The 13,212-nt window shown below is 48.6% G+C and overlaps 6 protein-coding genes across 6 annotated transcripts; 3 read left to right on the top strand and 3 right to left on the bottom strand.

Moving 5' to 3' along the window:
* Positions 1 to 197: 197 nt before the first annotated feature.
* AO090005000340 (uncharacterized protein) lies at positions 198 to 923 on the top strand (the record flags this gene model as incomplete). The annotated part of the gene is made up of 2 exons (XM_023234147.1): positions 198 to 586; positions 746 to 923. 2 exons carry the CDS (start codon positions 198 to 200, stop codon positions 921 to 923), a joined length of 567 nt encoding a protein of 188 aa, XP_023088919.1.
* A 216-nt stretch (positions 924 to 1,139) lies between these two features.
* Positions 1,140 to 2,190, bottom strand: AO090005000341 (uncharacterized protein; the record flags this gene model as incomplete). Its single annotated transcript, XM_001817365.1, has 3 exons — positions 1,140 to 1,295; positions 1,357 to 1,706; positions 1,767 to 2,190. 3 exons carry the CDS (start codon positions 2,188 to 2,190, stop codon positions 1,140 to 1,142), a joined length of 930 nt encoding a protein of 309 aa, XP_001817417.1.
* An 882-nt stretch (positions 2,191 to 3,072) lies between these two features.
* AO090005000342 (uncharacterized protein) lies at positions 3,073 to 5,005 on the top strand (the record flags this gene model as incomplete). The annotated part of the gene is made up of 8 exons (XM_023234146.1): positions 3,073 to 3,176; positions 3,240 to 3,322; positions 3,375 to 3,534; positions 3,596 to 3,720; positions 3,821 to 3,920; positions 4,310 to 4,608; positions 4,693 to 4,923; positions 4,992 to 5,005. 8 exons carry the CDS (start codon positions 3,073 to 3,075, stop codon positions 5,003 to 5,005), a joined length of 1,116 nt encoding a protein of 371 aa, XP_023088920.1.
* A 363-nt stretch (positions 5,006 to 5,368) lies between these two features.
* On the bottom strand, positions 5,369 to 6,847 carry AO090005000343 (uncharacterized protein; the record flags this gene model as incomplete). The annotated part of the gene is made up of 1 exon (XM_023234145.1): positions 5,369 to 6,847. The coding sequence occupies one exon, from the start codon at positions 6,845 to 6,847 to the stop codon at positions 5,369 to 5,371; it is 1,479 nt and encodes a 492-aa protein (XP_023088921.1).
* A 1,263-nt stretch (positions 6,848 to 8,110) lies between these two features.
* AO090005000345 (dienelactone hydrolase family protein) lies at positions 8,111 to 8,866 on the top strand (the record flags this gene model as incomplete). The annotated part of the gene is made up of 1 exon (XM_001817368.1): positions 8,111 to 8,866. One exon carries the CDS (start codon positions 8,111 to 8,113, stop codon positions 8,864 to 8,866), a length of 756 nt encoding a protein of 251 aa, XP_001817420.1.
* A 2,364-nt stretch (positions 8,867 to 11,230) lies between these two features.
* Positions 11,231 to 11,890, bottom strand: AO090005000346 (uncharacterized protein; the record flags this gene model as incomplete). The annotated part of the gene is made up of 2 exons (XM_023234144.1): positions 11,231 to 11,629; positions 11,810 to 11,890. 2 exons carry the CDS (start codon positions 11,888 to 11,890, stop codon positions 11,231 to 11,233), a joined length of 480 nt encoding a protein of 159 aa, XP_023088922.1.
* Positions 11,891 to 13,212: the final 1,322 nt, after the last annotated feature.

Here is a 13,212-nt window from a genome sequence, read left to right as displayed (position 1 = left end):
TCATCATAGCAGGTCGATTACCATGATCCCATAGTTCGGAGCCTCTCCGCACTCTTCGATGTTTACATAACCATGGTCGCTTTGAAAGGTCGCCCTGATATTGCATGGATTAGCTAGACTAGTAGACGTAAAACATCATATAAATATGCTGTAAAGAAAATGAGTACGGATCAAATTCGATACCCTCCTTTGCCACAATGAGTACTCCAAATTCCCCCACCCAAAGCCCAGTAGCCGAGCTATGCCACAGCATCGAGACCAGCTTCAAATCAACAAGTCTAGGACCCGACAGCTGGTACCTCCTCACAATCGCCTGTCTATCCGGTAGCCCCGACCCCGAGTTAGCCAAGGATCTATACCTCTACGTCATCCAGAAAGAGAAAAATTCCACCTCAGCCGCCCGGCAGGCATTCATACGTCGCATCCGCGAAACCCTAGTCAAATGTGTCTCCATCGTGTGGTGCTGCAAGCCCATCGAGGCTAGAATTGCCATCAGTCAGGTTGAGCAGGAAGAGGACAGGGATTACAGTCTGACGCGGGAGTATTGGCAATGCGATCAGGCGAACGACGAGAGAGGCATGAGATGGTATCGTGCCATTTGTACTCAGGATGAGAAATCTACTTTGGGGCTTTTTGATGCACATCGTGGCTTTCAGTGATTTTCGAAAGAAATTATCTATGGTCTGTATCTGTCGGATCGGCAGGTATTGAGTGATGTCAAGACTGAGATTACTGTGCTCGCTAGCATTATGATTGAGAATCTGAGGAAGAAGACCCATTGGCATATTGGAGGGACGAGGAGAATTGGGGTGTCGAAGGAAGATACACAGGTTCTGTGGGAGTGTATTCAACGCGTTGCTTGTATTTTCGACTTGAAAATGAATAAGGTCCCGACTGTTGATGCGGTGGAATACGATGTCTGAATGAGCAAGTCTTCATATTGTTGTGTGAAAGACAGATATATGATGTTCCCTGAGAAAGGCTTTGGGGACATTCACAGAGCCGTACAAGTTATGGTGCGATTTAGTCTACAAATACTCATTATCCTTCCAAATGGTCTAAACTCAGCAAGCTGTGCTACACACAACGTAGACTTCTAGATTCTTAAGAGCGGAACCGATCGCATTTTCGTAGATATATTACACTTTAGCCCTGATCTTTGGCAGTGCATAGCCCCCTGTTTCTTGAATTACATTAAACGCTGTGTCCATGAATTCCTTCACATCCCTTCCTAGCCACTGTGGGATCAAATCACCCCTGGTAAGCTCTAGCTCGCGCAGAAACCTCCCAGCAACCTGTGCACAGTTAGTTTAACGCGGGACCGTTTCAATGAAATCTGTTCAGGGTATCACGTACCAACAGGCAACTGCCACTGTTGTTGTCCTCTAGAGCCGACTGAAGTATGACCTTCCCAACCATCTCTGGCGTGTTGGCTTCCAATCCTGCAGCCTTCCAGCGCTCAGAAAGACCAGAGGTTATCGCAGTTGGTGTAAAAAAGGGAGCAACAGCTGTGATGGAAATGCCATATTTCTTTGCCGCTAGCTGTGATGCCCTCAACAATCCAATAACACCGTGCTTGGAAGCGATGTATGCCGCGACCCCAGTCCCTCCAAAGTACCCTGATGTAGATGCCACTAACACGATCGACGGTTGTCCGTTCTTCGTGGTGGACGAAAATCGCATATGGTGCATGGCCAGCCGCAATGCTAGTAGTCAGGCGATAAAGCCATTAGTAGGTATACCATCATCAACTGCAGGGTACGTACTATTCAAAGTTCCCTTCAGATTGATGTCTATGACCCTGGATGCTTCTTCAGACTCGCGCAGGTGTCCCTCGCCATCCACATTCTCCATATCTAGAACATGCTCCGATTCCATCACGCCGGCATTGGCCACAACGGTATCCACACTTCCGAATGTCTCCATTGTTTTCTTAAACAGGCTTTGCATTTGCTGCCAATCCCGTATATCGACTGCAATAAATACAGCATTGTCTGGATACGCGAAAGACACAATGAGCTCTTTTGCGTTGCTCTCGAGGGCTGGAATATCCGCCAGGACAACGTTGGAACCGTAATTGTTAAACTCCCTGGCCGTCGCGGCACCGATACCTCCTCCTGCTCCTGTGATTATGACCGTTCGCGATCGTGCACGTTCAAGTATCTCTTGTTTGAGTTCGTTCCAATGCATATTGGCTGTTGTCAAGTAGTTGTACCGTCAGAAAGTAAATGATATGTGGATTTGGCAACCGTAATACTACATTCCCTTATATGGTCCGTGAAAGGGCAACGCACTGCTGGTACTGTTCATCAAAACCCCACCTCAACGGTGCTTCGGAAATGGTGGGACTGATGTGAAGATCAGAACAAACCCCCACTTGCGGGGCAGTGATTCTGACGCGGGGATCGACAACTTGACGGGCATCATGTACGCGATATCAAGGGTGGCAACAATCAGCCGGGGAGTATACTGCCATCTCCGACAAAATTGAATATAAGCTTGACCAGAAATGATATCGCCAGTGGTTGTCCAGACCAATACCAGCATATCATTGCCCTAATCGGAGTCGATCTTGTACTTTGCTGTCCATCTACTGGTGACGTGGGCATTTCACCCCCATGCCCAGACCACACATACCAAGAGGACCGGGCGATCCTGCAGCTCTCGAAGGTCAAATCTTACCCCGCAAAGGTCACAACGTTATGCTGATCGGATATCTCCCCGACACCTCGGAGCTTAAGCTGATGGTACGACTTGTACTCGAATCCTCACACCTACAGAGCTAGTAGCGTCATCTAGTCCTGTTTTGCCTTTCTGATTCGGCCGTTATTTGTGATCTCCGGTTAAATATACCCCATAAAGCGTCAAAGTCTGGGGTAAGCCTGTATTTGCGGGGAAGTCATGGCAAAGAGTAGGTTTAGTGAGATAGTTTCAGTCTCAAGAAGTTTACACTTGCACGATGGGCTATAACCATTCCTCTACATTTCATACACGTTGTCAAGTCTCCCTGACGAACAGGTAATCCTACTTTCTTCGAATTCCACGATATATGTCCTTTATACTTCACTGAACATGCCCTCAAGCGACGTAGAGACCAGTCTCGATGGAGATGTAAAGCTTGAACATGCAGAGGAACTCGAGAATGTTCACAGTATAGACCCAGAACTGGAAAGGAGGTAAGTCGTGGACTTGTAGGACCCTCACAAATACTGAAGACATACTGATCTCAGATTAACCAGAATCGTTCGGAAGATCGATTGTCGTCTTCTTCCAACCACCGCAGTGATATATCTCCTATGCTACCTCGATAGATCGAACATTGGTAGGTGTCCCATCTCCAACTTCCAGCACCTCATCTTAATAACATACTCAAGGAAACGCCAAAATCCTAAATTCGTCAACCAATGATACCCTTCTGGAAAGCAACAACATCTCGAACTACCAATACACAATCGCAATGATGGTTTTTCTGGTGGCCTATTCCGTATTTGAAGCGCCGAGCAATCTGGCCTTGAAAATCTTCGAACCGCGCAGGTGAGCTGGATAAAATACCCGAAAAAGTTGGGATCACATACTCGTGTCTAACGCATATTAGGTGGCTGGGGTTCCTTGTCATTGCTTTCGGTGCCTTCTGCACTGGAATTGGGTTCACGCATAATTTTGCAGGGCTGGCAGCGCTTCGATTTCTCCTGGGCGCTGCGGAAGCTGGTGCGTTTCCAGGTATGTACTACTTTCATTACACTCTTCTTGACATATATCGCACTGTTCGCCTTCCTTCTCCATTTCTACATAGAAATCCAATAACTCTTACATCCCCAAGGCATGATTTATTACTTCACATTCTGGTACAAGCCCGCAGAACGTGCCAGTCGAATTGCAGTATTCATGTGCAGTGCCACACTGTCGGGTGCCTTTGGCGGGTATGGATATTGTCCCAGCTTCAGGATGTTCCCAATGCCTAACAGCAAATAGCGCAATCGCATACGGTGTGGGCCACCTGAATGGGGCTCGAGGGCTGGAGGGATGGCGATGGCTCTTCCTCGTGGAAGGAGTTCCAACTAGTACGTGCCTTGTCCACGACACCGGAGAAATCAATTCCTGATTTTATGTTCTCTCAGTTGCCGCTGGCTTATTGGTGTTTCTTTTTCTGCCAAGCTATCCGGACAAGGTAGGATGGCTTACGGACGAAGAGAAAGAAGCTCAAGCACTTCGTCTAGAAGATGGGGGTTCTTCTGGGTGAGTTTTCTTTTGATTTACTTTTCAATCACTCCAGGGAAGAAGGGTGCTGACATATGGTCGAACTTCGCAGCGAAGACAAACTCAACTGGAAAGACGCTAAAGAAACTCTCCTATCAGCAAGACTTTACGCTCACTACCTCACATACCTATCTATATCGGCCGGGGTAGCCTCGCTATCCCTCTTTGCTCCAACGATTATCGCAGGACTGGGCTATACCGACCTTCAAGCACAGCTCTTTACCGTTCCCCCGTACGCTGTTGCATACGTTGTGACACTAGGGCTGGCTTGGCTCTCAGACCGGCTGAAATGTCGAGGTGCCATTGCCTGTGGATCCCAGGTTATGGCCTCGGTGGCTTTTATTATCCAGGGTGAGTTCCGTTGCTGATCTATTTACTATCTTTATCTTCTTCGCGCCAGGTTAAATGCTAATAGCTTACTAGCATGCTTACCAGCTGAGGCGTATACTGCGCGCTATGCGTTTCTCGTCATTGCCACGACCGGGGCATTTGGCGGTCTACCCTCACTGAACGCCTGGGTGGGAGATAATATTCATACGACTACAGCTCGGTCTATCACAACGGCACTCAATATCTCCTTCTCTGGTCCAGGGCAGATCATCGGAGTCTGGATTTATAGAGCCCAGGATGCCCCGGCATACCGGTTGGGTCATGGTGTCAATGCTGGTATGAGCTTTTTGGCTGCAGTTCTGGCCTTCTGCTTGACGCTTTACTATCGGCAACAAAATGTGAAGATGCAAGGTACTAGTCAGACTCGTTGGGTGACTTGAGGATGGTAGATATATTCACGGCTTTTGTCTGGAGTAGTAGTAGGATTTAGCAATATATGCCTGTATATAAGGGTGATTTATCTTCTCTTATATTAGTAGTGTACTGTGGTGCATGGAGCCTTAATATCGTCCCCCGCATTGTACCTTGCCACCAAGAGTCTATGCAGGATGATATCTCCGTCTAGATCCCTCTGAGCTTCTATGGCATCCGCATAGGTTTCTATCTTGGTGAACGCAATGGTTCAAGTACAACATTCAATCTAAGCATTTCTGTCCTCAAGGAGAACTAAGCTCAGGAAATGCCCACTACGTATGTGCTACCCCAGCAAGCCCTCGATGCATTACTGCCCCAACCTGCCGTTATCCACGCTGGATGTCTCTCTCATCAGGCTATCGAAGAACGCCATGTCGACACCTTGGAAAGCCCAGTCATCTACACCGGCCGCGGTTGGGGGATGTCCCACCGGCAGCTGCAGAGCAATTCCATCTTGACCAAAGCCGGTGTTTTGCAGAATAGACGGCTCATACCTAGGTGAGCGTAAATGCTCGCTCAGTGACTCCGACTCTGCCAGGTCGAGCGAAAGTACGGATCCTGGAGCCACATCGTGCATATTACTAAGGGAATGTTTGCTCGTAGGCGACGGCCCGATTGCATCATTCCAAGTGACGCATGATTCAAGCTCGCCGTGAGACATATGTGTGCAGGCTGCCGTATTCCCATCCGATGGCTGTCGGCTAACAGGGCGGCCACGAGCAACCTTGATCACGCCAACATGTGGGATATGCAAACGGAGCTCTTCGCCTTGCTTCCTGTTCTCCTCAATATCATCGCCTGCCAAGCTCCCCGTGATGTAGGTCTTGCCTTCTGCTGTGTCTGCCTCGATCTCGAGTAATCGTCGGATCAGCTCGGCGCTCCTTTCGGCTATAATGTCCTTTTTCATGTTACTAATTATATCCATGGTCTCCAGGGCTTGATCTAGCAAGCCACGGTCGTTCAAACGCTGGTGAGCGAAGAGGCTGATCGCTTCTGGATGGCTATGCTCGTTGAGATGTGCAAGTAGGAGCGTCATTGCCGCTAGGAGAGTAAAGAAGTCCACCGGCCGCGAGCAGGATGACACGGGGTTGAAGCTTCGGTGAGTAATGTAGCGCGTCATGATCTCGCGACTAGCATTGACGCAAGTAATCTTGGAGTATCCCTGATGGGTATTATCACTGATTTGTACCATATACGGAAGATGGAGCTGAATCAGAAGGCCGTAGTAATAGACCTGGGCTCCGAGGCGGACTGTCTCCAAAAGGGTATCTGGAGATCCTGGCGTGAGGTTTTGAAAGTTTGGCGGCCGCCAGAAGCTTGTCGGCATACTCTCCGACACTCGCAGTAGCTCAGCGTCGATTGATTGTGTTGTTGTATAGTCGCTCGTGACAAAGGTACGTTCGTTTCGTTCCAATATCCGAGACGCAATGATTGTGAGAAGTCGCTCGAATCTGCCCAGCGGTGGTTCGTGCCGTAGAGTGGACATCATGCCCATATTCTTATCGGTTGTGCCCTGAGGTAAACCAAGTAGCAAGCTGAGATAACGATCCATATAAACAATGCGAAACCACATGAATTCTGGCTTCGCATCCAGCCCTGGGTCGAGGCGTTTCAGTGGTGGCATGGGAGAGCGGTGGAGACCCATCAACTGCGCGACTGTCATTGCCCTGCGATAAACGGCCCAAGCCCGTCGGAGATTGCCACAGTTTATCTCAAAAACACCTCTAGCATGATGCAAATCAGACTCTCGACGGTTCCGTGCATATCCTCCTGACTCGTTACCCATGTCGTCGCAGCCGTCATTAAACGACGCATGAGCACGCTTGGTGGTTCAGAAAGGCCGGTGATCTTTTCTCCAGACGGACTCTGTAGAGTAATTGCGAACAATAGCATATGCTTGGCTAAGATGATAGGGTGCGTGTTAGGACGAGGAAGCCTAGCCATGGAGCACGGTGCCGCAAGCGTCTCGTATGTCAGCCTGCTATGTGGCTGGTTGTTTATGGAATCGATGTACAGTGAGACTCTAGAGCTCTCTCTGAGGAGGAGTTTAGCATCCCCTTCATCTGGAAAGGCTTCAAGTAAGTGATCACGGCATCTTTCAATATAGGTTTGACCTGATACATGTTGCGAGTCCAGCATGAGCGGCGATGAGCCTAGAGCGGATTCTTGACACTAGCCAGTAATTAGAAGATCAATTCAGTATAATAATGGATGAGTAGTTCGCATACCTCTGCAAAAGTGGGAGAAGCTCGAATTAGTGAAGGCACAGAGTCACTTGGGCGAGCTTGTATGACATCCGAAGTTGAACACCTGTCTGGCCGTGCCTCCTTTTCAGAGTGGCCCGTCGCGCTAACACCTTTGCTAGCAATAAAGTCCTGCATAAACTTTTCAACTCTTGCGATGCGTTCAACGAGATACCGGTTGCCATTCCTGGCCGGAGACAAAACTTCCGGCAAATCCTGGCTCACACATGGTGCACGCCGGCGCTGGCAGCCAATGCAAGTGACATCTTCAGTCGAGGCAAATGTACACTTGATCTTCCGCCGCTTACACTCCCAGCAAGATCGCGTCCCTTTGCGAATCTTCCTCCGCTTACGTGATCTTTCCTGGTCGGCTATTGCGGTCCCTGTCTCTTCCTCCAGGGGGTTCATCATGGCTGGTTGTGGTCAGCAGACATCCGTGTCAGCTGCCGCATGATGGACAGACTCTCTGTGGTGGGAATGTGTCGAGGTTGAAAGGATACACAGGATTTATTAATTCCGCCGCTGCGGTCGGACGGTGGCGATATGTCCGAGATCTCCTTGTGTACATGCAGTTCGAATTTGTCAACCCCTCGGAATCAACGACGTTAATTACTAAGAGAGAAGGGCTGTCATCATTGGAAGGAACATAGCCACCTTCGACCGTTTCGGCGGAAGTAAGCTTCTGCGTAGGAATCGACAACCACGACTTTCGTATAAATTCGGCGCTGTTGTCGTAAAATTAAACCATCCTCGTAAAGCTCAGAGACCAGACCAACTGAAGTATATAACACATACAACGAACCATAATGTCATTCTCAAAGTGCTGCATCCAAGGCTTCTCATGGCAAGGCACACCGACGGGGCGCACCGATAAACTATCCAACAACGATGTCTACATCACGGGCGACAAAGCCGACGTGGCGATCCTGTTCATCGCCGACCTCTTTGGCTGGACATTCCCCAACGTCCGCCTCATTGCAGACCACTATGCCCGCGAAGTCGGCGCAACAGTCTTCGTGCCCGACTTCTTCGGCGGGGAGGTTCTAGATTTCGATCTCGTTGCCGCAGAGAAATTCGATCAGATCGATCTGCCCGGGTTCATTGGGCGCAATGGTCGGGATCAGCGCGAGTCGGAGATTTTCGACTGTGCACGCGCTCTGAAGCAGGAACTGGGGTATAAGAAAGTCGGGGCTGTAGGATACTGCTACGGCGGATGGGCATCATTTCGCCTCGGCGCAAAGGAACATGCATCTGCGCCGTTGGTGGATTGTATCGCCGTCGGTCATCCGTCTCTGCTCACGAAGAAGGACATCGATGAAGTGGCTGTTCCCGTGCAAATGCTGGCGCCGGAGATTGATCAGGCGTATCCGTTGGAGCTGAAGTTGCATACCTTTGAGACGCTGCAGCGGTTGAATGTGCCGTTTGATTATCAGCATTTCCCCGGCGTCGTGCATGCGTGCTTTGTGCGTGGCGATGAGAATAAGCCAGGTGAGCGGGCGGCGATGGAGAGAGGGAAGAATGCGGTTGTTGGGTGGCTCCGACAGTTTTTGAAAGACACCTGAGAGCACTCTCTAGGCTACAATACTTTGCAATGATGGGCGTGGATTGATTTGGTTTACCATATGCTGTATTGAAGCCAGTTGGTAGTAACCCGAAGACAACAGAACTACTCGTTGGATCAGTTCGTTATGACCGGGAATAACATTAGCCTGGATGCATAATGTCATATTGGTTCTGATAGTTGAAGTAGGGGAAGCCAATCCGCCCTGTTAAGGGATGTAGTTTTGGAATCGTATAGTAATCGAGATGGTGAATTGGAGGACGACTGATTCGACTATCGAATAGAGAAAGCTATGCGTCAGGTGACCGTTTGGGGTTGCTGATCAGCTGACATGTAATATCATAGATACTACTACTAGCTAGTCTCGTGGTTGCATAGACCTGTGGTCCTTATACCGGTATGAAGTGAAGATTACTGGACAGCGGGAAGCCAAGCACTCTCATTCCCTTCTGCATCCTCAAGGCTTGGCTACTCTTAGTCTCGTCAATCTCAACCAATCAGTGGACCCTTAGGGTAATTCCTTCAGTTCTACGGAGTAAATACGTATTACTTCAGAATCGTCGTCTCTTCTAGGAAGATTGACGATAATCTACCATACATCTCCTCTCAATAGCCAGTGAGATACGACATCAAATTAGAGGAATAGCCTGCTCACAACTGTAGTATGAATCTAATCTAATATACAGCTACCTGCCTAGATAGCCAGCTAATCTATATTCAGTATTTCGGCCCGGTCAGCCACTCGATAGAAAGTCACAGAGCTTTATTATCCATGACTTCCCCCCGTTAGGGTATACTCCGGGGTTACCCGAGGTTATACTATACAGTCGGCAACGCCCGACTCTATATATCAGCCAATCTCGGTTCCATGGGTAGACTTGGTCGGTGCGTTGAAGCTAACGCCGCGGAATGCTCCCGGTTTCAGTGGCGCTCGGTCCGCCGACCCGCTTGAATCTTGATCCGCTCGAGATGCTGTCCATATCCTTCGGCCGGGCATGGTTTCTGCTCGGTCAATCTACTGTGTATACCGTGGAAGAGTTGATCCTCAAACTGATCTACTTGTTCTTGCCGTGAAGAAACTCAGAGTGCTTACACAAATCATGCATGCCAAGTTGGTTATGGCTATTGTACAATATATTTTAATATATGATAGATGAAGTCTCGGGAAACGAACTATTTCAATTTCAATTTCGAAATCTAATTGGCGGTAAATTCCATGCCCATTGCCGACACGAGAGTCAGAAAAGATACTCCGTACACACGCGACTCCATCGGCCCCCTAGCGAGAATCGTCGAAGTCTATGCAGGCGCCATTCCCTCTAGGCCAATCACTACCTGACACTAGCAGGCAAGATGGATCCACTACTAGTAGGATCGGCATCTTTGACTGAGTGGCTGTTTCCTAAATCAGCCACCCGCGCTCGAAGCCCTAAATCCTACATGACTGTTATCCATATGCAATCGAACACGATACCCTTGGACAGGGTTATCATTATGTAATGTAGCTTTTAAACTAAACTAGTACATAGGAAATTATCCAATGAGAGGTGGCAATGTCGGTAGAAAGGTTTTTAGCTACATTGGTAGCTTTCGGCCAGAGATTTTAGTCTGTGGCCTTCCTGGACTTCAGTTCGGATAGGCGATGGATTTTGGCGTTAATGATTGTTGCCGATCAATGTCATCGCGTGGCCGCAAAGGGGGCCCGAGTGGCAGGCTGCGAATCTGCCCTGGGGTTTCGAAACAATTCGGTAGTTTCGTCGTCGAAATGATACTATCATTTTGAAGTCAGATAGGTACGGGTCGTACCCCCTGAATCGATGTGCTAAACCGCATGAGATGATAGACCAACACTGGGGGGCGACTCCACATCGCGTCGCTCTTCTGTCACCTGCCACTGGACCTCTTTGACAATATGCGATTGACTGTGGGTGCTGGCGACAGTGCTTTCAGCGAGTGCGATGTCATCCTGAAGGCGGGTGAGACCCAGCTTGCGACGGCTGCGCGGGCCAGTCCCTGAACCATAGTAACCCGTGTAGCGTCGGCCGGATTTGCTGGCTTCGCCAATCCAGGCGGGGGAATAGGTTCGAAGAAACTGTCGGAGGAATGGCAGACAGGGACAGATCACAATCAGGTTCGCTTCAACATATCTGTAGAAGAGGGGAGGTTCTGTGAGCTCTGTGCGCCGTTCTGGAAGGAAGGGAATCGTACATCCAAAGTTGTGCCTCTGCGATTACCCATGTAATGTCCGTGGCCGTAAGGGTGGGAATCAACGTGACGAGTCGCAAGATGCTCGTAATGAACGTACTGGAAAAGACTTGTCAGATATCCCTGAAAGTCATGATCAGCAGACCGGACAACGAAAGACTCACCCACAACCAACGAGGAACATGCAGAGAAGTCCAAACTTTTGAATTCGCGGCATCTGTAGGCCTAACACCAGCGGGACAGGAACCAAAACCAAAGCGAAGTCCGACACGATATTGGTGACCGCGGTTGCAATGTACAAGCCACCACGATCAATACAAGAACCCCGTGTGATGGAGCTGTCCCAATTCCGCTGGATGGGGTTGCATGCAAAGATCAAGGCAAGCATAATCGCTACGCTATATCCACAAATGATAGCTGAAATAGTGTGAAGCGTCCACGTATAACCGGGTTGTTTGTTGATGATCCGGTGATAGAGGATAACAAGGCCGACTTTAGCGAATGCGAGGGCAGGCACGTAAATCACGGCGGCGGCCAGGATGGTCTTTGCGGATGGGACCTATTAGTAAAACGCAGATAGGAGGTATGGCATCTTCAAGATACCTTTTGGTACACATCGAACATCTCTTGAGTCACATTCCACAAATGGACTCCAGCTCCACCATATACACAGCTCACTTGTGAGATCAGGTCAATTAAAGGTCACGAATATTAAGGACAGGAAAAGAAGATCACATACGCAAGCATGCGATTTGTGTTGCCAGGGAAAGAACCTTTTCAACAAACCCTCCCTGTTAGCAAACCGGAACGATCGTGTCATCTCGATATGTCCTACCCAGGCTATGATGATTGATACTAGGTGAACTTAGCAACTCTACTCGTTTCGTTTATTTCAAAGGATTGAGGATTGATATACCATCGTCCCATCCAAACTTGTGCAACAGACATGCCCGAGTAAATATCCGCATGGCCAAGAACAGGGTGCTGAGAAAGAGCCCAATGCCAAAAATGATCATTTCCTTTTTAAAATTCTTGGGATGCGAATAGTCGAAATCAGGCGTCACCCCCGCGGGGGGAGGAATGACCCCAACCATGCTTCCCAAAGTGCATACAATGGGAGCGAAATGGACGAAGAGCGTAAAAAGTTGAAAGGTCCAGAAGATAAGCTTCTGGCTGCTCTCATGATTGATATACGCGTTCCTACGCTTTTCTAGACGGCGGGTGGCGAGCCTAGCGAGACATCTGAGTTTGGATCTATCAATGCAGGTCATGCTAGTTGGGACTTGGCTGCTTCCATGGCGAAGCTGCAGGATTCCGGGCTCGGAGTACTGAGGGAAATAATTTCCGTCCTACGCCTATTTTTATCCATGCTCTCATTTTTATTTGAATTTTTGGTTTTTTGGTTTTATTTTTTATTTTTCTGGGTATAATGAACTTAATCACTACTAATTAGCTATCTGAATTGTGTGATAATTATGTTGTTGTCGTTCAGTAAAGTAGATTAGAGTAATTAAAAGTAAAAGGTATATATAAAAATGTAATACTACTTCTTATGCAAAGGCTATATGAAAAATAAATAGCGTATGTCCTAGAAAAGACAGAGAATATTAATAATGCGTCGAGAAATAATTCATTCAAGTCTACTCTGTACCTACTCTGTACTACTCCTACTATATCATAACATTCAGGGCATTGGACGGAACTGAACCACCCCCGTGCACCCTCCCAAGCCACGTAATGGCGGCATTGTGACAGGAATGGGGCCAAAAGCCGCGACCCACGGGTTATCCCTGGTTCGGTAAGGCATTAGAAACTAGACGAGATCGTGGGAAACCGTTCCCTTGGCCGGTGTTAACCCAAATGGGAGATATTTCATGCATATCAGATCGGGGGTCAATGTTTTTCCCCTTGTGACGTTTATATCTGGGTGGTCTTAATTCGCCCTGGTTCATCCTGCTAAAACACGGCGAAATTGATCATTCATACCTGCAGACTGCAGCATTCCCCCGTATTAGTAATCTAACTAGGTCGTTAAATGGTGGGGCCGCCAGATTCCGGCATCATTTCGCTAGAGAAGGCTGGGGCCATGCTAACCCCATGCCATTGTGCCTCCTGCATTAGCGGCATTAGCTAGCTAAACAG

Source organism: Aspergillus oryzae, chromosome 1, assembly GCF_000184455.2.
Source record: "Aspergillus oryzae RIB40 DNA, chromosome 1".
In the NCBI taxonomy this organism is placed as follows: domain Eukaryota; kingdom Fungi; phylum Ascomycota; class Eurotiomycetes; order Eurotiales; family Aspergillaceae; genus Aspergillus; species Aspergillus oryzae.
Note: the sequence above shows the minus strand (reverse complement) of the source record. Positions and strands in the feature narration are given on the sequence as shown.